The 24,054-nt window shown below is 44.0% G+C and overlaps 1 protein-coding gene across 1 annotated transcript in view; it reads left to right on the forward strand.

Moving 5' to 3' along the window:
- The window catches only part of LOC139651177 (CUGBP Elav-like family member 3-B), a gene marked incomplete at its 3' end in the record, with an annotated part of 143,161 nt that overhangs the window by 42,125 nt on the left and 76,982 nt on the right, over positions 1-24,054 (forward strand). The window contains exon 2 of the mRNA XM_071528032.1: positions 9,597-9,836. Within this exon, the coding sequence (XP_071384133.1) occupies positions 9,597-9,836 (240 nt within the window). The remainder of the gene's footprint in view (positions 1-9,596; positions 9,837-24,054) is intronic.

Here is a 24,054-nt window from a genome sequence, read left to right on the forward strand (position 1 = left end):
TCTGTTTGTGTGTGTTTTTATTATGTTTATGTTCGTGTCTATGTGCTTGGCAGACTTGCACGTAAAGCCTGCATCCTTCAAACCCATGAACACACTGAGGATACAAATATTTTACACTTATTAGACACATCTTTTGTCATCCGTATAAGTTCATAGCTTTTTCCTCTGTACCTGCACTCCTGAGGCACACTAAGTACCCTGATGCCTGACAGATGTGCGAGTTTGAAGGTGGCATCAGGTTTCCTCGAGGTTGAAGGGGGTACGGGCCCAGAAATAGCAGCAACAGCAGCAGCAGTAGGCAGCTGGGGTCCACGTCATCCCGAGAGGTGCCGCAGCAACCAGGCCCATCTGGAGGGAACACACATCCAAGGACACTGCAGGAGAGGAGGAGAGAGGAAGACGGGTTGCAAGGCCCTCTCTATTGGCCCTGTCATTGAACCATTAGCGAAGAAAATCCTTGAGCATTTATGATGCCGTTATATGATGCCGTTATATACCATTCTGGCCATGAACACACGCAGAGGGCAGTTTGAATTCAAAATGCACCATTTTCTCTTTTTTTTGTTTGTCCGTTTGTTTGACTTCTTTCTTTCTTTCTTTCTTTCTTTTTCTCACTCACTCACTCTCTCTCTCTCTCTCTCTCTCTCTCTCTCTCTCTCTCTCTCTTACACACTCACACACACACACAGGCTCTAACAGCCTCTGACAGACAGACGGACTAGAGCCTGCCATGGAAGAGTCTACGTCACCTCAAAGCCATGCTCATCTCCTCTCATCTTACTCCCGCTCTCCTCTTCCCTTCTCCTCTCTTGTGCTTTGGGCTGCAGGGACAGATGTGTCAATGACAGAAACACAACCAAACTTAAGTACTGCCTTGTTGTGCCTCAAGCTACACCGCGTGGATTTCTGCAGTTTCTACTACTATCCGCTGAGGTCATTTTAATGGGTTTTCACATGGATCGGAATAATAGAAACTTGATTTGAATTGTAGACAGTTCCCAGCAGTGGCTCACAGAACTGTAAAATAACACCTGTAGATAACTAATCATAACAACTAGGATTTACTTAATTAAACAAAAAGTCAACCTATCAATAAAAAAAATCTCACTGCTTGTAAGATTCAGCTTGAATGAAGAGCACAGCAATTATTGAAGACGGTAAGCCATATGTGCATAATTGCATAATGTTCTGCGCTCCTTAACCACAGCTCTTTGACCATCCAGACTGCTGCTCAATTAGCAACCATGTGTTGCTGTTGCTGCCACTGCATAGGTGTTGTTCTGATGGGATGGAGCCCCAAACAACACCTGGGATTTAGTGTGCAGGACTGAGAGGCCCCAGGCAATCAGAGGCATCCATCATCCCCCTGGTATACCGCAGTTTATAGAGTGGTGGAAGCAGAGAGAAAAAAGAGAGAAAGAGAGAGAGAGAGAGAAATGGCGAGAGGTGAAAAGACAGATACAGTGACAAAGAGGCAGTGACAGAGAGAGGCGGGCAGACAAAGTGACAGAGTCAGAGAAGTGGGTGTATAAAAAACATACATAAGAAGAGGAATAAAATGTCAGTGTCAAAGCATTTGTCTGGAGGTGCGATCCACTCAGACGCAGCTCTGAGGCCCTAGTGGGTAAACAGCTGTAATGATAGTTCACCGGCAGACATTAACAGCCTCTCTCTACACAGCGCCCGCACTGCTGTTAACAGGTTGAAGTACAGTGCATTACCTAGTTCTGTGCTTCTACAGGCAATTCAGGACATCTGTGACATTCTTAGGTGTTAAGAGTCAGCGGGGTGGCTTTTAAAACTTCATTTTTTGTGGATTGCATTCAGTGTTGAACGGCTTGAGAACTGTGGTGTTGCAGTAAGGAAGACTCCCCATTTTCCAGTGCTAAACTTTAGATGGTCAAGGCTCTGGCCTACCCTCTTACCGCCTGCTGGTTATGGCTTCATCTCCCCCTGAAGTACCCCTGTGTAAATGTTTAAGTCCCCTCTCCAGCGTGGGGGTGGATGCTGCCTCTTGTAGAAAGTCTAAGCATGGTCAGAGAGAGGGAGGGGGCGGCACAGAGAGAGAGAGAGAGAGAGCGCTGAGTGCTGTGGGTATCGGATTTCCCAGTCTAGGGGCTATTGAAATCAGGAGACTGCAGTATAGTGAGTGTACCGATGAGTCAAATCATCCCTCTGTCCTTCCATTTGCATCCCATAGGATGTCAAGATGCAAATTTGGGGCTTTGCATCCGCTTCACAGCGGCGCCCCCCAGGCCCACGGTTCATCAGAGCATAAACATGTGTCAGGCCAAGGAAAATATTTGGAGAGAAGGATAACAGACACAGAAATTTGTGGGGTTTACTTGGAGCTCCTTGTGTGGAAGGGTTGTGTTATTTTTCTTCAGGGATTCTCACAGGTCAAAAGACACCAGTAAATCTCCCTCTCTCCCTCTCTTTCCCTCTCCATCTCCCTTCCTCTCTGCATCTACTTTTGCCCTCCCACCCCCCATCCCCCTCTTTCAACACCTCAGTGGACTCAGCGCTATTCGGTATCAAAACAGATTTCCTGAAGAAGTCAACACTGTCTAGTTTGAGCCGGAATACATAAACAGTATATTGTGTCACCTAACACCTTGAAATAACACTCTGCATGACTAAAGGATGGATACATTGTGTATCCTATTCATCTCTTGAGACCAGAACTGAGCCTCTAAAACAGGTAGGGTCACAACAGTCTGTATGGTGAATGAAGCCAATAGAGATTTCACAGTCATACTGAGGTCATTGCAGCAGTCTCAACAGTAGGCCTATGCACCAGGCTTTAAACTTAGCTGAGCTGACCCCGAGTACAGCACTGCGCTGCTTGTATGAGTGGCTGTCAGCCATCCCATGTATAATGTCACCCTCTGACCCAGTTGCCTTGGTTACCACCTCCTCCATGTCCCTCCAGACTCTCATCTCAGATCGCAGAAGTGTTTTCTGAGAGCGTTAATAGAAGAAGCAGAGAGAAAAAGGAGAAAAAGAGGAAGAAGGAGAGAGAAGCGGAGACAGAGTGTGTGTTGTTGGCCTTGCCAGCCCTCTGTGCTCCAGTGCTAGTGAGCGTGGAGGCCCCGGGGGTAAGTTCTCACTCTCTCATTCCTTCCGTCTTTCAGCTGAGAACCCAGAGAGCAGCCTGAACCTGTCAGACTTCCCACGCGCCGAAAAAAAAAATCCACACATGCCCTGCCACCCTGTTGCCTTGGTTACGCCTGAACCTGGGCCTCTAATATTGGCGAGGGGATGAGGGTGGGTGGACCGAGGGGCGGCTGGGACTGTAGTGGGAGCTGCTGGTGACCTGCAGAGCCCATCGTACCCCCCCACCCGCCACCCCTCCGTCCCGGCCCCCGAGTGCTCTGTACCGAGTTCTGACAGAAGGAGTGACAGTCAAAGCCAGCGTGGTTGGCGCCGGCAAGGTGACTTGCGTGAGGAGATGGGGATTGGCAATGGAGAGCGACTGGTACAGAGGAGGCCATTTCACGCAACACAGCTTCCAGGAAGTCAGTCATCAGGGATGCCAGAGGAAGGCTGCGTCTCTTTCATAGCCGGCCAAACGGAGCAACCAGGCGTGGAGGGCCCTCTAGAAGACAATATCCCCTACCTAATGCCATCTGGGATGACTTTCCCTGTCCCGGTGTTGGAGCCTCTCACCCTCAAACCTTTCATTTCAACCCTAATGAAAATGCTTTGGCACTTGGTTATTTACTCTTTGAGGCACTTTGAGATTTGCCACGTTTTCAGACAAAAGGGAGCCTCATTTTCCTTCAGCTGAGGGGATTTTGAATAAGTCCCTGGCAATGACGTTTACACACATGCACTGGAGGTTGTTCGTTATTCCGCATGCACTTGTAGTGAAAGAGGAATATGGAGATGGCATAGAGAGGAAAAGGGGGCCTTCTGGGCAGCACTCCAGCCTCTTTGATTAAGGGCTGAGCCAAGATAAAGCACAGTTAGGCTAACAGGAAACCGGGACATGTCTGTTTGGACTGTGTTCTGGAAAATCACCATCTCTGCCCTGCAATACCAGTGTGTCCAACAACAGCTGTAGGGCACAATGCCTTCAGGACAAACAGATAATCATAGAGCACCGAGTGCATGTATTACAGCACAGAGAAAAGGGAAAAAGCAGGAAGATGCAAGAATGTTTGTAGTTATGTTTATCATGTATATTAACATCATGACAAAAAGGAAAAATGAGATAACTTAGGAGAAAAAAAAAATCTGTTGCCTGAGGGCGTTTGATTCATAGTACAAGAAAGTCGATATACCAAACGGAAACCATAAAACTGGAGAATTTCACAGAGGGCTATAAAGAAGCGTATTCCTTTTAAACCCTCTCTAATTCAAAAGCAATCGGATGTCTCGGCGATAGGCCACAGTTTGCTTTCTCACCACCTTACCCGAGCTTGTTTTCGTTCTGTTGTGTTTGAGATTTCACGGTCAAAATATTTCCTGGAAAGCAAGGAATTGCTCAGTAAGACCATGTTATTCTTCAGAGTGGACCTCATGTGGAGGTTTCACAATAGTGCTGGAGTCAGAGAGAAATGACTCCTGCTTTTCTGTTTAGGAATCATATCAAGAGGCTGATACAACTATGTTCACTTCCATCTCCAGAGACTTGGCTATACATCATAGCCACCAAGACCGCAGGGTGGATTTAATTTACTCTATCCTAAAAACGCCTTAAAGTTGCAATTCATTTAGAGCATGCTGTCTGTGTTATATGGAAAGAGATTAGTGCCAGCGGAGATTGTATTTGAATTTCAGAAATTTAAATTTGTCAAACTCATACTGAACCATTTAATTAAAACAATTTGTTGAATAAATTTGAAAAAAAAAAAGAATTTTTAAGGCACAATTTGAAATTGGATGCAGTGGATTGAGATTGAATGTGATCATTATTGAATTTAACTTTTAACTATAATATCAAATTCAGTTTTCCCAATTGAAATTCAGTTTTGTTAATTCAGATTCAGCTTCCTGAGATGCACATTTGGGCACAAGCGACTCTTATTACCTGAGCGTCGACTGGAAGGCAGTCGTCTCCTCCAAGGCTGCCAACAGTGGTCTAACATTCTTCCTTAGCTAACCACCAGCCATGTGGCACTGTGGCTTGTTCATCTCCTCAACCAATGACAGAGTCTGTCTCAGTCCATCCCCTAGGTCCTCACTCTTTCCACCCCGCCTCCGTTTGCGTGTTCACATGAAACGTTCACCATAATGAAGGACAACCCAAATAAATTAGTGGTGAGGGGAACTGGACTATATAAGCCTCCAACAGCAAGTGTGCATATGCTGAAGTTAAATTCTATATTCAATTGCAAGCCATTGCATTCAATTTCAATTCCTACTTTTGAATCCCTTTGTTAAACAAATAGACAACAAATAGACCACCTTATTGAGAGGGGGGCGCTTGATAAGAGTTGTATGAGTAGTGTGTGTATCACGTGACTGCAGCGCGACTTGAGTCATCTGCCCGAACTGGCTTTGCAGGCTTGGCTTCATTTAAGAAAACAAATCCAGTTCAGAATGAGTGTGACAAATTCAGATTTCTGCAATTGAAATACAATCTCTGCTCGCACAAATCTTTTCCCGTAGTTTTATTTAATGGCAAACAAGCTTCAGTTTTATGAAAGAAAAATTTTCGCCTCTGGAGAATAAATTTATCCTGGAGCGTTGGTCGAATTGAAATGAGGTTGACCTATAGCTTGATACCTGCTAGTGCTGCACATTACGTAAAGAAACCATTTCCATGTGAGGAGCAGGACACAAGGGAGCTCTGAATTCCACAAATGTCCATCCCCTGACACCCTTAACCATGCAGTGTCACCTAGGGAGAGAGGAGAGGGAAGGAAATCACTTAACAAGTGAAAAATGGACTTCAGACAGGCGCTATGCTCTGGTTCATCTCTGTGTATTAATGGAGCCGCAACCTTCCACTCACTTTTTCATAGCTGAAGGTGAAGCATTATCCCTCCTTGACTTGCATGTTTAGTAATAAATGGTGCTGATAACGCCCCGGCTTGCTGAAGTAGTTACATTTTTCTTCTCTGTTAAGCTGAATGAATATCTTGTATCATGAAGATAATGCCCATTCTTCTATTTGCAGCATGCATTATGATCTAAGATTAACTTGCTGGAAGGAATACAAATGTCTGATCCTGCCGTAGAAGTGGATATTGTATTATTTAAATAATTTAAAGTGGATGTATTGTGTTTAAAGAAACAGTTTTTTTAATGGTTCAAGGATATGCATTTAGAGAGCCTGAGTTGGGTGCCCTTGTTTTTATCAAATGAAGCTGTATGCTTACATACCGAAACACACACACACACACACACACACACACACACACACACACACACACACACAAACACAACCAGGATGTGATTTGAGAGGGGAACGGTATTCCCCTTGTTAACACAAGTTATGGCATGTATCCCTATATTTTATGGAAAATCATTGAATCATTTACCCCCCCCCCCCCTCCACCAATCCCCCTCCCCAATTCCCCCTTGATAAATTCGAGCACTTCAACCACAGCACACACATGCATGCACTCAAAAACACACACACACACACACACACACCCAGAGGGGGAGAAAGGTATTTTTCTTGTTAACACAAATCATGGCATATATTCCTCGTATTGGGGGGCAAATGAGAGTGAAAACAATGCTTTTATTCCCCAGCAACCCCTTGGTAAATATGAGCAAATCAATCACAGCACACACATATACACAAACACACATGCAACACATGCATGCACGCACAAATACACACAGACACAAACAAGCGCACGCACACATCTGTTTGCCTGCATGTAAAACATGCCCCTTGGAGGAGGAAAAGGCTTGTGTAACCAGAGCCGATTGGCCCTTATATAAAATGGAGAAATATGCGCAGTGTGTAGGTCTCTGACGAGCCGCTGAAAGCCTGTGACATGAATCTGAGTCTGGGGACCAATCATGCATTCCAGTCTGGGAATGTCAAGACCCTCAGATCTCAGCCTCATGTTAAAACACAGCCTTGCCCCTATGATGTGGAGGGCGAATATCTTGTCACTCATGCAGCATAGCAGCCCAGCCTTAAAACCCTATTATCATTGACTCTGTGGTCCAATATAACTCATGTGCATGAAACACATTTAAAACATATCTCTCCCCTGAGATATTGGACAAAATACCTCTGCACAGGCGCATTTGAGCTATATGCCTTCTCTCTGTCTGGCTGAATAGCCTTCATTTATAAGGCCAATGAATATTGTTGCATGGCTCGGGGCTGCACTTAAACTCTATGAACTGGTGAATACTAGCCTTAAAGTAGTGGCTGTGGCCATGGCGATTAATGTACCATGCTCTGGGCTGTTCCTTCCCTTACGGCTTTTAGAGTGGCTGTATAATAGTGTGAGAATGTCTCTATGCCACTGAATAGCTTGCATCAGTGAGGCATAGCTCTAAATGTGGGTGTATCGTTAGTACAATATATCTTGCCCACACATAATTCTTGTATTTTGACTCTATGACTAACTCTTTCGTTGTAGACCTGGGAAAAATAGCAACTCAATTTGTTTGAAATGTAAAAAAAAGAAAATAGTTGCTTGGGTAAGTTCTTGAAACTGACTTTTTTGTCACTATTCAAAGCTTTGTAAGTTAAAAACAATAGTTAACGTATCATTTTTTCCTCAGGCCCTATGGCTTTATTACGCCAATGGGCCTCCTTCATGCTCTTGTATGGACTCTGTACTATATAAACGTATTCATCTTGCTTTAGGGGAAACGGCCTCCCCGTGTTTTATATTAACATGAGTCATAAACCTGTCGCTCTATATTGTATTTATTTTGATGACCTTTGGCCTGCGATTTCCCCCTCTGGTTCTTTTGTGATGAAGAATATGAGACTGGTGAGCTTTCTAAGCACAGCTGTGTGGCCATATTGCTGCCATCGCTCTCCCTCAGTTTCCCTTGTGTGGGGTGACCTCTGACCTCAGTGAAAATCCAACATAGGCATAAAGGAGACTGTTAATGTTCACTGGTGATGTACAGCTGCGGTTCATCCAAGGTGGCTTGGTTTCGCTCGGCACACCTTTTACACATGTAAATTGAAATATGACAACATGGTTTCCGGCATGCATCATGTTTCACTGCTGAGAAACAGCACTGACTAATATGTAGTCATGACAGGAATGAAACCTGGATCAGAAAGATTAAAGCAGATTGAACAAATTCTAATAGCACCTCATTCTTTATGCTACAACATATGTACAGAGCAAATGTGATTCTCATCTCTGCTGTTGCTGTTGCTGTCTATCTGTTGCTATGTCCGATTTTGTGAAGAGGAACACTCAAGAGTGGAAGGCGCAGCATAAAAATAATCTGCATTTATTAGTTAAAAACATGACGTTTCATATTTTCTTTGAAATCACAAGAAGAATTTGTCATGGTTTTTATTTAATAAATCAGTGATTTATGGCTCAATTAGTATTTGCAAATACTAATAGCCAACATAGGTGCCCAATGGGTGGATTTTTACTAGATATGACTCATTTTACCACAATGAGTGCTAAAAAGTTTAACTGAGTCACAGGCAGCCATTTGAAAGTGCTTAGTATAGTTTAGTATGATTTTAGTATACTTTTCTGTCATATACCTGAATACCTGATGCAATAACCCCCTCGTGCAGGTTAAAACAAACACTAAGAAGCATTTGCAAATGCTATTTGACCTAGATGTGTTTAATGTGTTTAATGCCACTGATCAGCCTTGTGTGCCTTGTGCGTCTTGTATTTTTTTTCTGTGCTCCGGTGGCCATGACAGCCCAGGTATCCCCTCTCAGAGCAGCGTAAGCCGGCCTGTCAGCAGGTTCAGCCCTGTGGTTCCTGTACCCTGTAAATACCTCACACATAATGCCACACTGGGAAGCCTGTTGCCAGCCTGTAATCCAAGCATCTTATCAAACCAATCAGCACATTTCCAGCAAGAACACTTCTAGACCGTGACTGAAGGAAGGGGGTTTCACAACATCTGCTGCTCAGAGAGAGAGAGAGAGAGAGAGAGAGAGAGAGAGATAGAGAGAGAGGCAGAGAGAGTGAGAGCGAGAGAGAGAGAGAGAGAGAGAGTGTAAAGAAAAAAAACTGTGAGAACAATCTTGACGCTCTGTTATGGAGATCTTAGATCGTCCCCCACACCCCCGTCTCTCTGGATTCAGGTCAGAGAGCGGGCAGTCAGTTGTCAGTGCTTGCATGCTTGCATGGTGGATGCTGCTTGAGGTTATACTAGTGATGTTCTTGGGGGTAACATTTGTCACCCCTTTCTTCCCTCCCTCCATCCATCCTCCCCCACCCCTCTCTTTCTCTCTGTCTTCCCGCATTATTCCCTTGTCTCTTCCTCGCCTTTTCTCCCTTTCCTCTCCCATCTCTCTTTGCCTCGCATTTTCTCTCTACTTCTCTATCTCTCTCTACTTCTCTCTCTATCTTTCTCTCTCTCTCTCATCCCTCCCGCCTTTCACCACTTCCACTCTTCCTCTCTTCCTCCTAACCCTAACCCTCTCCATCCTTCTCCCCCCTCCCCCCTCCCCACAGCCCAGTGCAGCAGTGAGAGGTTACCACAGCAGTAAGACAGCAGCCATGAGTCCAAGCCTGGGCTCCCAGTGGACCACCAGCGGTGGTCAGGGAGCCTGGAGCGGCCCCTCCTTCCCCCGTACGAGCCTGCATCACTACCCGTCCCACCAACAGCACCACCAACACCAACACCAACACCAACACCACCAACACCACCAGTCCACGCACGCCAGCTACGCCTACTGCCCGGCCCATACAGCTGTGAGTACACGCCACTACGCGGCAGAGACGCTGTTTTGTGATGCTGCTGTCACTGTGTCCCCTGATTTCTCTCTGTCTTGCTATGTAGCAGACTCTCTCTCTCTCTCTCTCTCTCTCTCTCTCTCTCTCTCTCTCTCTCTCTCTCTCTCTCGTCTCACAGTCTCTTCATCTGTCTCTCTGGTATCCATCCTTACCTAATTTGTTGCTCTGCTCTCTTAGAATATTTCTCTACTCTTTCTTTCTGTCTTGCTTCTTATCCCTAATCGCTCACTCTCTGGTGTCCATTGCTGGCTGTGACTATCAGAGAAGCTCTAACACACGCAGCAAGTTCTCTTTCTCCGTCTTCCTCTGTCTCCTTCTCCCGCTGCTCCCTCTTCCACCTCGTCCCTTTAATCTTTCATTCTTTCCCGCACTCTTTCCTCTCCAGCTCCTCATTATATATAATTTCCCCTCCCTCTTTGTCTTTCATTCTCCCTCTTTCCTACGCTTTATCTCCCCCTTTCACTCTCTCCCTCTCTCTTTTTCTGCAACTTAATTTGTTTTTCTTTCATCCATCCTCTGCATTGACAGTGCAATAAGAGACTAATTGAGGTAGAGACACTTTTGGACGGCTTCCCTTGTCATTATCCTTGGAATTAATTGCTGTTCTGCAATCCGTTTGATTTGACTTTATTGGTGCGATCTGGCTGTCTAATGTAACGTGTGGGGTGTGACTGGAACTCGGGGACGAGCCAAGTCGAAGAATTTTATTATCGTCGTGTTGCTGTCACAGTCACAGAGCTGGAAAACAAAGATTTGGCAGACATCTATTTCTCCCCATTCCTTTCTGTTTTCTTCCTCTAATAAATGTATTTAGAAGGCTTCACACCACATCTATCTCTAATTCTTTTTATTTGCCGTTGCGACAATCTACTTCCTCATCATACATTCATGCCACTTATATTCCCAGTAGCCTATTTGCCAACATGTTGAGACTCCCCTGAAGCGCTTGCATGCAAAGAGTGAAGAAATTGGATTGGATTTCGAGGTAATAATCATCACTCTACGTTCGCACACGGCGTTCCTTTTATGTTATTCCCATGATCGTATGGTGCACATTCAATGAACCACAGGCTCTGTTCCGTGAGCTAAAAGTAAATTGCCTTTGAGTGCTTCAGCTGTTGTTACTATATCATTTTTTTTTTAATAACAATTCTGCCAGAACTACTGCTTTTGCTTGTTTTACACAATTGTCACTGTCACCACCACAACCGCCACCACCACCACTATCACCGCCTCCGCCACCAGAGTGATTCCAAAGGTGAAGAGGAGTGGGGATGTTTTGGACTGCGCAGCGCATAAACAGGAAACATAAACAGGGAACATTCCATGAAACAGACATGAAGGCTGTGGCTGTGGTTCTGGTTACGGTCTGGCTCGTTCACATGTGTATCTCTCTCACAAAGCTTTTGGGAACACCATGTTCCTGTCTTTGCTTCACAGCCACATCCCCGGGGAACGTAGTCATCATCGCCACCATCCACCAGCGCAGGCGTCAGCGCTGTCTAAACTCTTGTCACGCTGGTGGACTAAACTGGGCTGGCTGTCCTAAAAGCATAGCTACTATGGAGACAGTTTTGTCTTCTATTGACTAAGCATGGTCATTGATTTTCTGAGTGCTAAAGCCTATCCTAAGACTAAAATGTATTCTGCTGGTTTGGAGTCTCACCCGACATAGTTGTTGTAACTCGGGCTGTCCCATCCTGGTTGACTGATCGACTTTTCGGTTGGTAGGGTTTTTGCCAATAGCAATTTTGATAATTTATTCATCAATTAGTCAGTATTAATGACTTAACATATGTGTTTTTCATGGAAAAAATAAAAATACGGAGCCCAATATGTGAAGCTCTTTTTTATTGGCACAAGATCTTGGGGTTAATTGGCATGATTGCATTTTTGTAACAGGGGACGGTAATGCTGGAGGAGCAGTTTGGCAGATTTGTCAATTAATTGGACTGTTAGACAAGAAAAAGCTAGGACTATTGCCCAGTGTGTGAATTTATTTTCAAAGTGCTGATCTGTGCCCATACTGCACTGGTGTAGATAATACCTTTTCTAGACTGAGAGGCTCCAGGAAATGCATGTGTATCACTAAACTTGCACACCGAAGTTCAACAGTGTAAAAAACCCCCTGAATGAATTTGGAACAGACAACACACTCTGTAAGCAATACACAAATTCACAACAGACACGCCTCTGTCCTGGTTTTTGTCTCTTTCATTCTCTGCCTCTCATCCGTTCTCCTGTGGGTGTCTTCGTTTTTTTTGCGGGATGTTGGCGGGCAGTATCCTGCTAACCTGCCTTGGTTACAGATCACCACGGGGACATCAAACGCTTGCCCTGGCCTCGACCCTCCACTTCCACACCGTAGCAGACACCGCTGACTTTTACTGGCCTGTTTTCACGGGGCGGCGGGGACGGTTGTTTTCTTTTCAGCAGTTTTCATTTTGTCCCCGCAGAAAGCAATTTCTCCCCCACTATCATGCCTTTATCCTGGCCTGTTACGAGTCAACACTTTGGCCTCAAGGAGGATTCACAATGCCTAGAGATGCCTAACCCAGACACTAACAGTAAACAAAGGCATAGCTCCAACCTTAGAGCCTGCCTTGTGTATTTTCACAAAGCTTCTCATTTAAAACACATATATGGAACAGAAATCCCCCAAATCCATAAACAAACTACCCCCCCCCCCCCCCCATTTTTTTTTTTTTTTTTTTTTACAACTCTTTGTCTCAAGCTCTCCCTCCCTTTCCACTTCCTTATTTTTATTGCCTCCCCAAAAGCTATTGTATTTTCAGGCATAATAGATGCAAAGAATGCCCGATAAAAGGGGAAGAAAAACAGAACTGATAGCTCAGCATGTGCCTGTCCTCTCGGATGAGAGAGGCGAGTAAATAAAGGGAAACGGAGAAGCAAGCGAGGATCCAGCAGAGATCAAGAAGCTTCGCCTCCAGTGGTTTTGTAATTACAATGGAAGCGGATACATTTCCACTCTTAATATGGGGGGATGAAGGTCCCTTGGGGGGGAAGGTGGTATGACAAAGCAGCGGCGGAGGAAGTCGTGTAGAAGTCAGGAGCTGTGACTGCCTAGGAGAAAGCGAGAGGGAGACAGAGAGAGAGAGAGAAAACAGGAGAGACAGAAGAGAGAAAACAGGAGAGACAGAAAGAGAGAAAATAGGAGAGACAGAAAGAGAGAGAGAAATAGAGAGAGAGAGAGAGAGACCACGAGAGAGGAGAAAGGAAGACAAAGAGGAGACACCTGAACTGTGCTGACTGAAGGATGCCGCGCACCAAACCTCCAAGTGCGTCACCTCACATGTCACCCCATCCCTCTCTGTGTGCTATTAACCAAACAGTTAAACAGTTCAGGTAATAGCCGCGGCAAATGGACTGGCCTTCAGGTACTTCAGTGTAATAAAACCTGACAAGCTAATGATTGCACATGGTGTTATTGGATTCCTTACTTACAGCCACATGGGCTGCAAAGACTCCTATAGCCTTGACTAAGCTTTACGTTATAGATTTTCTGGTCTATGGAGAATTGATCACAAGCACAATGGCAAAGAAAAGGAAACATTCTGTTTATGTTCTTTCCTCTAATTGGTGTGACAAAGCCCATTTATTGGTGCTAGCGATACTGTCATACATATATGTGTACAGTATAGACATTGGAAATGGAGTTTATTACTCTGCCTGTGGAATGTTGCTCAGGGAATATTTAATATGCAGCTCCTAGCTTCTAGTAATTCTATAATTTTATCTTTTTTTTTCCCATTTCCACTGTTCTCTCATTCTTATTGTAATTTATTTTCACACTACTAATATTCTCTCGCTCCCAAAAGCGTACTTTTTAATGAGCCATTCCATAGCAATGCGTAAGGCCCCGTAGTGCTTATTCTGAATCTGATAATGGACATTGTGCTTCATCTATTTTGTTTTTATCTCTATTCTGTGTTTATCTGGTTCTCATATACTGTAGATATTGGCTTATTGAGTGATTATCTACCCTACAACTTAGGTTTGAGAAGGTTTTGAAATTACTGTAGTGAGGAAAAAAAACAACTTTATTCCACCTCTTGAAAAACAAAATTCAATTAGATGGATAGTCCTGCTCCAGTTACCTCATCATCAACCTGAAATTTTTCAACATGCCTCATGAGCAAATTATTTGTTTACAAGATAATGTGGTCATAAAAACTCCTACCAATTGAAATTGGCAAAGGTGTACTTCCCCTCCCTTGATATACTGTACTGCTGCACACGTGACCCTCATTTTGACTGGGATTATTTTGGAGGTAATGAAACATCTAATTTCCTAGAGGACCTTAGATAAATTGAATTGGGGGATGAGGAAGAATGAGGATGAGGAATGCTCTCCACCTCCTTCAGCAACGTAAGTTTGGATGCTCTTGAACACTTAACCCCCAATCTATTGAATTTGCTCATTGGCTAACAGTAGAAGACTGTGGCTGTTCCATGTGTGAATATGTGTAACTATGAAGCAGCAGGACATTGCTAAAAAAAACAGCATGTGAGCTCAGTCAGCTTTCTGTGCTTAAATAAATGTTAAGAATGTGACTAGAGGGGAGTGTTAAATATTGAGTTTTTCTATCTGAACCCCTGAAATGTTTTATTTCAGACGCCGCTGGTATGATCCTGTTTCACCAGATCATTTTCCAAATTGCTTAACTACCAGATGTTTCCAACACTGATTTGATCATGTGGATCTACTCACTACGGACATTGCAAATGTTTGTGATAGCATTTCCCTCTTCTGTGCGTCAGGCATACTTGGGAATCATGGTCTTGCATTTGCCCAAGCTTTATAAATGCCTTGGACGCGATAACTGTCTACAACTGGGATGAATCGTCATTATTATTAGCCCAGTCTACTAACCCAGGCTAATTGCATCCATAGTTATGCTTATGACTTATTTCATCAGTACTCATTGTGTGTATGTGTGAGAGAAAGTGAGAGATGAAGTCCTTTGTTCTGTTGTGGGAAAACTGGGGATGATGTGGAACTGGAGGGTGGAGGCCGGCCCGCATTGCGTCTACATACTGCTGCAGAGTTCATCTCTCTTCATAATGTACAGATAAAGACACACACACAACCGTATAGTCAGACACACACACACACACACACAGACATGTGCTGCAGAGTGTGATCCTGGCCTTTCTTTCCTGTAGGATAACAAAACACTCCGACGCTGGGGAATTGGTGCAAGAACTGTTGGCTGGCCCGCCATCTCCATATGTCATACTGCTGTGTGGGGAATTCCTATCATATGAGGCCTAGATAACAAGAAACAATTTTTCTCTTAATGAAAACATTTGAGTGGGTTATCATTCTTTTATCTGAGGACATGGACATCCCCGTGAACCCTTCAATCTAATGTGGAGGTGCTGCGGGAGCACACTCCAGTTGTTATTTCATTGGACTTGCCAAGCACACACCGGCCAATCATTCCGTCAATACAAACCCGCTAGTCGGGATTCTTGGCACATGTCTCCGAATTCACGAGGTCTGAAAACTCAGAGAAAGAGACAGAGAGAGAAAGATGAAGAGAGCATGAGAGAATTGACGAGAATGAGAGAGGGAAGAAGAGACAGAGAAACAATCAGTGAGAAAAAGGAAGAGAGAAATAGTGCCATTGTATGTGAAGTGTTGTCATCAATTCCCTTATCAATATGCTGCCCTGCTATGTCCTCTTCATATACCCAACACCAGGCTTCAGTACTGTATAATAATGGGGCGTTTGTTTTTATCTGGCGAAAATCAATCAATCAAATATATCAATCTGTATCATCCTCTCTCTGCCTTGCCCTCAGCCTCTCTCTTCTGCACTCTCCCCCTTTCTTTGCATCTTCCTCTGCCTCTCTCTGCCTCCATCTCTCTCTCTCTGCACTGATCTGTCACAGGTGTGGCATGGCTCAGTCTCACGATCTCCTCTTTTCATCTGTCTCTCTTTGTGGGGCCTGGGCTTTGGCACATCCCTTGGTGTTGTGATTAGCTAAATTGGCCATAACTCACAAAGGCTCGTTTATACAGGCTGACAGATGACACAGTCATTTAGCTGAATGAATGACCTGCCTGCTGGCAGTGGGTGAGAATGCGTCTGCCGGCCGATGGCCTGCGCAAGCCAACTGAGTCGAGGCTGATCATCTGTGGATCGCCCTGGAAAGGATGATGGCTGGACCAGTGAGGTGTGGGGGGATAACGGAGAAGGGAAATAGTGAAGAAGAGGCAAGCGAGGTGGGATGGAGGGAAGCAATGAGAAACTGATGGAGAGTAAGAGTACAAAGTTAAGGGAATTAAAGAGTGAGATGGAAGGAGGACAAGCATGTTACGAGAAGGATGGATTTAGTCATCATAGAAGTCACACTTTCTATTATTGCATTGTGTTGAAGAAATGTTTCACTCCAAAGGGGAACAGCTTGAGAATGCCTGAAAGCTGCAGTGTGTGTGGGTGTGGGTGTGTGTGTTTGTGTGTGTGTGTGTGTGTGTGTGCGTGGGTGTGTGTGTGTGTGTGTGTGTGTGTGTGTGTGTGTGTGTGGGTGGGTGGGTGAGTGAGGTGGGAGGTTGATGGGAGGGGTGTAGAACTTTGTGGAGACTTTGTGACAAAGTACATTAGCTTACATTTTAGTGTCAGAGTCTCTTTCATCAGCCCTTGAATGAAGAGCGTTGCTCATTCCCCAAATACTGCAATGATTCATCTTTGCCAAGAGCAAGAATGGGCTTTGTCTCAGTAATTAATTTAGCTCTCGGGACAGCAGTTGGAATGAGTCGTGTCTTCAAGGCCTAATTAAAAGAAGATTGTCAAACATATTCTGGGTCACACAGCTCAGAAGCTCCAGCCGTTTAGGAAGGATTTTTAGGCACTGCCACCTTGTCCTCAGTGGGCCATCTTGCAGGCTGATGCAATGTGGGTTTCAGACTGAAAAACAAGTGGGTTTTATTTGTTTTGTTGATTTCTTCAGGCTCCACATGGAAATTTAAACCCTTGATAACTTGTTTATTATCTGCCACTTGAGTCAATAACTCGATCCATTTATGGCCTAATGCCCTGCATGCGTCTTGCCTCTGTCTCGGGATGGTTTATTTGAAATCACTGACTTTAAGACGTTTCATGATTCAAATGTGGAAAAACCCCACACAATTAACTTCATGTGCTCAGTTCAATGAGAAGATAACTGTGAATGAATGCTTTGGGTTCAGGATCAGTTTTCCGCTCTCTAAAATGACAGAACAGTCGAATTGACTCAAACTGTGGTCGGAAACGCAGAAATTGGCACCGCATTCATCATAACATATCAGGGGTATTAGTCATCCTACTGAGCCAGTCAGGCAGGCTGACTGACAGGCAGGAAGTGTCTATCTTTGTTGACCACCATGGCTGTGGCTCTGTCCTCATAATGAGAATCAATGGCTTTAGTTACAGGCACAGGATGGCTCTAATGGTGGACACACACACACACACACACACACACACACACACACAGGTTCTGAACAATTAAGCGCGAGCTGTCGGGCTTAGTGCCTGGGTCCATTGTAAGCGCTCTAAACCTGTTAGACTGTGACAGACCATTAAAAGGCTGCCAAGGCTTCCTTAAATTGCTTCAACAGTTTACATTGAGGCAGAGAGTGACTGAGTGCCTCAGCGTGTGTGTGTGTGTGTGTGTGTGTGTGTGTGTGTGTGTGTGTGTGAACTTCTGTGTGTATGTGCATGCATGTGCATATACTTGTTATTAAACTCCTTAGCTCACCCCCCCGACCAGCCTCCCCCATGCACACACACACACGCAAACACACAGACACACACACACACACACCGTCAAGTCACTGCGATATCTCCATTTTTATTATGTAATTATCTTATAATGGCCAATTTCTGTTTGTTTAGGCAAATGCATCTAACCATTAAAACTACTGCCAACAGTCGTGTACTTTCCTAGACAGTATTTTCTGTAAATTGTTAGCTGAAACGGTAAAATAGAAACAGCAGTAATTATCCTTGCATTAGAAGACATTGCTAAATTAAATGCAGGCAGTTCGACTTGAAAGACCCCAGGACTTGAATGCCACCGCTATGGATTGGATTCTAACCAGGATAATGTGGTGATGATGACAAAGCGCATTGTCTACCAATGCACCAGTCCGGTTCTTAGGGAGACCTTGTGCAGTTGACATGTCTGAATGGATGCTTTTTGGACGGATGTTCCACCTAGCAGGCATTTCCTGTCGTGACCAGAGCTTGGCGTTCTCCACCATTAGGCATTAAAGGCCCAGGCCGCAGGATCTCGAGCGCCAGACCACAGGAATATCCAGAATCTGACAGAGATTCCAAGCCTTCGTATGTTTCATTTCCTATTTCACAAGAGCGGGCGGACCATGCAAATTCCTGGCTGCGGTATGCCACCAGTCTTCATTTAGCAGCGGTTCGTGGTTGATATTAGATGTTGGACACAATGGGAGATGTTAGGGGGAGGATTAGGAAGGGTGGTGGCGGATCTTGCAGGGATTTAAATGGCCGTCTTCTCTTGTTCAGATCATGTGAACTGTCACATTTACATGTCATTGCTGGCTTAGGCTGTATCTCGCTCATGTTTAATGGCAAATTCGAGGCGCTTCATCTGTGAAATCGCTTTTCAGCAAATCAGTTTGCACCTGTTTCTTTCTGTTGAGGTGATTAGTCAATGACAGGGCAGGGCAGGAGAACATAAATCACACATCCTGAGCTGTAGATGTGACCTTAATTCATAATGTTTCAGTCTGATCATGCCTTGGGTTTCGGCTGCACGTACAGACACACACACAGACTGACATACACACACGCAGACACACAAACACTGACATCCGTGCGCAGATGGGTTTTCATATATGGCTGCCTGGGGCTGTAGTATTGGCTTTAAAAACACCCATAACATCTGTAAAGCATTATGGCTGATTATGCTGGTCCTCCAGTGCAATCATGCAATATGGGCATTAGCGATGGCTGAACATGAACCGTATGGGAAAGAAAGAGCTGATGAGGCCTCTACTTTTCTGATGAAGGCGTGAGGCCCATGGCTACACATACACATACAGCGCGCACACACAGTCAAACACACACAGTCAAACACACACACACACGCTATTATTATTTCTTTACTTGTGAGGACCTTCACTGACTACATTCATTTCCTAACCCTTAACTCTAGCCTTAAAAATATCCACACTAAAACATTTTAACACTGTTAAACTGCTACTGGTGATGTAGCTTGCATGTCTGGGTCCATTTTATTGTTTGGTGGTGTATTTTTCTTATTCCCATGGAAACCTGGCAAAATATAGACAACGTGATATCATGCTGAGATATTTCCAACGCAGCTACAAACATTTCCTTTGATCTAAAACATCAACAGTAAATATCAGGTTGTGGTGTCAATCCGTCAGAATTAAAGAGCAAGGGCGTCTTTCTAGATTCATCATTTTGCAGTGACATTCAACAATGATACAGGGAGAAATCCATCGTAGAAGAGGCAGAAGTACGAGTTTCTCCACTGACAGTAGCTTCAATAGTCATGAGACATGTCACATTTTACGTAAGGGGTGCTAACCTTGACCCTAAATGTCATCCCTCACCCTAAAATACCCCCTTAAAGAAGCCAGGACTGGTGAAATGTCCTCACTTTGGAGGATTTTCCCTATCTTTTTATTCTTGTGCGGATATTTTGTTCTCATAAGTATAGAAATACAAGAACAGGCACAAACACACACACATGTAGTCATACACATACACGCCATTTCTCATGCGTACATACCAGTACTTACACTCAGAAAAATATACACAAACACCCAGCTTGCATGCCTACACAGCTGCACAAGCACCCTGCTCCAGATACGCATACACATACAAGTGCCCACACACACACACACACACACACACACACACGTAGTGGAGCCAGTTGTGCCTTCACCTCTGCAGTCCTCAGTTGCTCCGTTGCTCAGGCATTTTGGGTGGTGGATCTCCTCAGGAATACATGGAATACTTAATTCTGTCGTAACTTTTATGCAATGCTGTAAGCAAAATAATCAAATCCAGTATAAATTCCATGAGTGAGTGAGTAATTGACTGATTATATGAATGAAAATGTAAATCAATGGCTGACTGAATGAATGCATACCTACTGATCTAATAAATAACAACCAAAAAAAAAAAAGAGTTGGGACACCACAGCGTGACACACACAAAGCGAGCAGCCATGAGCTGCCATGCTTAAGCAGCTCTCCTTGTTCCAGTAATTAATGACAGGGTCGTCAACCCTCTTTTTCTCTCTGGGGCAGTAGACCAGTTTGCCTTCTCTGGGCACAGACTGAAGAAAATGCAGAAAATGAGGTAGAAAAACCATTACTGTGTCAAGTTTTGCTGTTGAAATTAGCTCAGTTGCCTGTGTATTTTTGAATGATGTATTTCACAGCGCTGTGTTGTTTTTGAAACGTCCACAGCGTGTTGTTTTGGCAGCAGGAAAGCACTACTTGAAGTCTTGGTGGAGGAAAGAGCTCGTTGGTTGACTTCCCCGTTGGCTGTGTCAAGCCACACACAGACACAAACACATAAACACACACAGTAAAGGCACACACACGTTATTGCAGCCTTTGTTGCCTCTATAAAATCTTGTGCTGTTTAATGGGACAAGCGTCACAGAGTGTGTGATGAATCTACAAGTGAAGCAGGTCCGGACTCTCCCCCAAGGCCCGCAGTATTGACAGAAATATGGAAATGTGTCAGCTGTTCTGTCAGATAATGTGTCTTAATGTTGTTACATTCTTTCTATTTCTTTCTTTCTCTAACTCTCACTCACTCCCTACCTCTCGCTGCTCTTGCACTTAGCAGTTGTTTGTTGTGTAAAAGGCAGAACCTCTCTCCTCTCTCCCTCCCTCCCTCTTCTCTCAGCGGTTAGCCTTTTGTTGTGTGAAAGGTGGAAGGTTTGTCGGAGCCGCTCTGCTCCATTTAGCTGGTGCACTTTGATGACTTCAGCAGTACTAATTATAGAGGCGCCGCCAAGGAGGCAATCTCAAAGTGCATCACCCCGAAACTCTTATACTGACTGATATCTAAATGTTACCCAGCGGAGTTGCTCCATAATGAGAATGTGCCTGAGAATGTACTGTATGCTTTCTCATATCTCACTGCCAGCCGGCAGTATTACACCATAAGAAGCCCATGATAATGTTCCAAAGAATGTACTGTATGCTCTCAGATATGCTACCCTTGTTGAGTTGCGGCGTAATGTCTGTAAAGCATACCAAGTATGCCGAAAAGTGTACAGTTCGCATCCTGATATTGCAGTGTTAGCTGATGGAGGTGCACTATAATGGCTAGAAAGCGTACAGTAGTGTGTCCATAAAGTGTGCAATGAGAATGGTCCCTAATAAAACATGCTTTCCACCTTCTGAAGCCATATAATAGCAATGTGAGACACGGCAGTTTACATTTGTATTCCATAGTTTCAGACGATGGATTCGTTTCCTGTTGAAGATATGTTTTGTACGTGATTTCAGGCTTAAAATACTAACATGCACGGTGACATTGATCCCCCACAATATACAGTATGTATTGTAAATGAAGGTTGATTTTGTAGGATCTAGATATAACACACTGCCTGGTCTACTTACAAGCTGTTTGCAGGTTAACTCTATTTATGCCTATTAGTATTACAAAGTTATTAATTCTTACCATTTTACAGTCTGTTGATCGCAGAGTGGGCAAATATGTAAGAATGGATATGGCTAACATTGTGACAGGCTAATAAGAATATAAAATAGATAGTTAGATTAGTAAAAGTGTGGTTTCGCTGAGAAACTATAAGAAATTGTGTATCCTGCTGGCCATGTTTTGTCAGCTAGCTCTGCCTTTTCAGAGTCACAATTGCTTTTATTCACCAGGTACAATAGGTGCACAGGGAATTCGACCTGATTAATTGGTGCTGACACATTAGAATACAATTACACAATACATAAACATAAACACACCACAAAATATACATACAAAGCCAAAAAATTGTTCCAATGTAGCAGACATAACAGCAGTGTAGGGGGTTGTGAGTGTCCAGTAGTGCAGAAGTCCACTGTACCACAGGGTCATAATAATAAGCAGGTTGAACAGAATAGGACCAACTTGAAAATGCTGTGAGGCTTTTGTAGTGCAGAAACAAAATGATTTAGCGGTGCAGTAAATTCACAGATGTCACCAAGTAAAACCAGGTTGATGTATAGAGAGAGATGCGATAAAAGGCACTTGTGCAAAATACACCTACCTTGATAGATGGCCTGAATAGCTTTCTCCATGTGCAGATTTCAGTCATGTTTCAGTCATTCAGTCTGTCAGCCCGAGATGCTGTGTGTTTTATGTGTATATGTCTGTGTGCTTATGTGTTTGTGTGTGTGAGAGAGCATGCTTGGATATGTGGAGGGCTTGCCGTTAGGAAGAAGCTGCTGTGGTGGCGGCCGGTGCGAGCTCTGATGCACCGGAAACATGACAAAACGTCTTCCAGGGTCAGCGTCAATCCATGTGTATCTTTACAGCTGTGGCAGTCCTTCCCTTTACCTTTTCACCTTTTAACCTAAAACTTGATCAGAATGGCTATTATTCTCACTACTTTCTGTTCTTGAGTGCCTGTGTGTTCTTTTCTTTTATGTCAAAAGAAATGCATGAGCAAAATGCCCAGGCTTTTTATTCAGTGTTATTCTGTCTTAAAGCTTGTCTCTTCAGCTCTCCCTCTTTCTTCCCTCTGTCTCCTGGGCTTCATGCTTTGCATGCAGAGGATGAGACACTAGGGGAGGTTAAGAGAGGGGCTGGAATGGAGTTCTGCTCCATTTACCACCCTGAAATATTCCTCTTAGAACGACACACTCTGTTTTCTCTCTCTCCCCACTCTCTGCACTGTTTCTCACTCTGCCTGTCCCCTCCCTCTCACTTCTCATCTCTCTGTGACACATGGTCATTTCACTTCATTCCAGGATGGCTTAGCAGTGCTTTAAAACATTGCTGCTGTCCTCCCATCTCATCCCGCTCAATTGCGGGCAGCATTCAGCTCCACAGACCTATACAGATCTGTTCTGGTAGCTATAACTCTTTTCCCCATCCCTAGTGTCTGTCTGCCGATGGCATAGCCTTCAACACCTTTCTCTATTGCTTCACTGTTTCACTTTTTCTACCTGTGTGTCGGAGACATGCACACATACACATGCACACCAGTACACACACATACAAACACACAGACACACACACATAAACACACGTACAAACCTGTTTATTTATATACATTTATCTACGTTAACATTTATATTTATGTTTTAGCTTACACTCTTATCAGACCCACTTACAATGAGTGCAACAACATAATTAATTTAAATTCCTAGATCACCAGAATTACAAAAAAAAAAAACAATAGTGAAGATTGCAAGAGTAAGGGCCAAAGTGATTTGACAATACTGCTGTATTAGAATGATACTGTAAGAGAGAAATGCTAGCAAAATAAGTGAGAAAAGAGCTAAGGAAAGAGGTCATATTTTTTGAGAGCAGTTAGAATGAACACAGGGAATGAGATTCAGCGAGGAGAGAGTAACATGACTTGTTTATAAAAGTTTTATGTTTAGGTTTAATTTTTATGTATTTTTTCGTATAAAACTGTCTAGCAGTTGTAAATCTTCCTCTTTCCCATCCTCCCGTCCTAATCCATAAGTGTACTCAATAAGAGAGAAAAAAAAGTAGTACATCCTTCCAAAAAGCTAACAAGATTGAATAATGACTTTACACTCTGGTGAAGGTTTGGTAGCCCTCTTTCCATATTTGTGCAATGCAAGTACAATGTAAGTACTGAGACATTCAGTCCCTGCAGTACCTAATTCCTTATTATGCGGATATTTTCCAGGCATCCTACCTCTCTTCCTCATATGCATGCATGACATATACATACACACACCAAGCTGTCTCCCAGCTACGAGTCACAGCGTAACCCCAGTCACAGGTGCTGTCCCAGGCAACGGGAGTCAGGTTGGCTCAGCGAAGGACTAGAGCGACCCCTCCAAGGCAGTTTATGTGTTATATTAGGGTTAGGATTAGACCAAGGAGGAAACCTGATCCCTCGACTCCACCGAAGTGCTCTTCACCTTTAGTGTCAGAATCACCTTGAC

Source organism: Centroberyx affinis, unplaced genomic scaffold (assembly GCF_046629955.1).
Source record: "Centroberyx affinis isolate AG114_WGS23_722 - 3 ecotype Tasmania unplaced genomic scaffold, CSIRO-AGI_Caff_v1 ptg001602l_1, whole genome shotgun sequence".
NCBI classification, from domain to species: Eukaryota; Metazoa; Chordata; class Actinopteri; order Beryciformes; family Berycidae; genus Centroberyx; species Centroberyx affinis.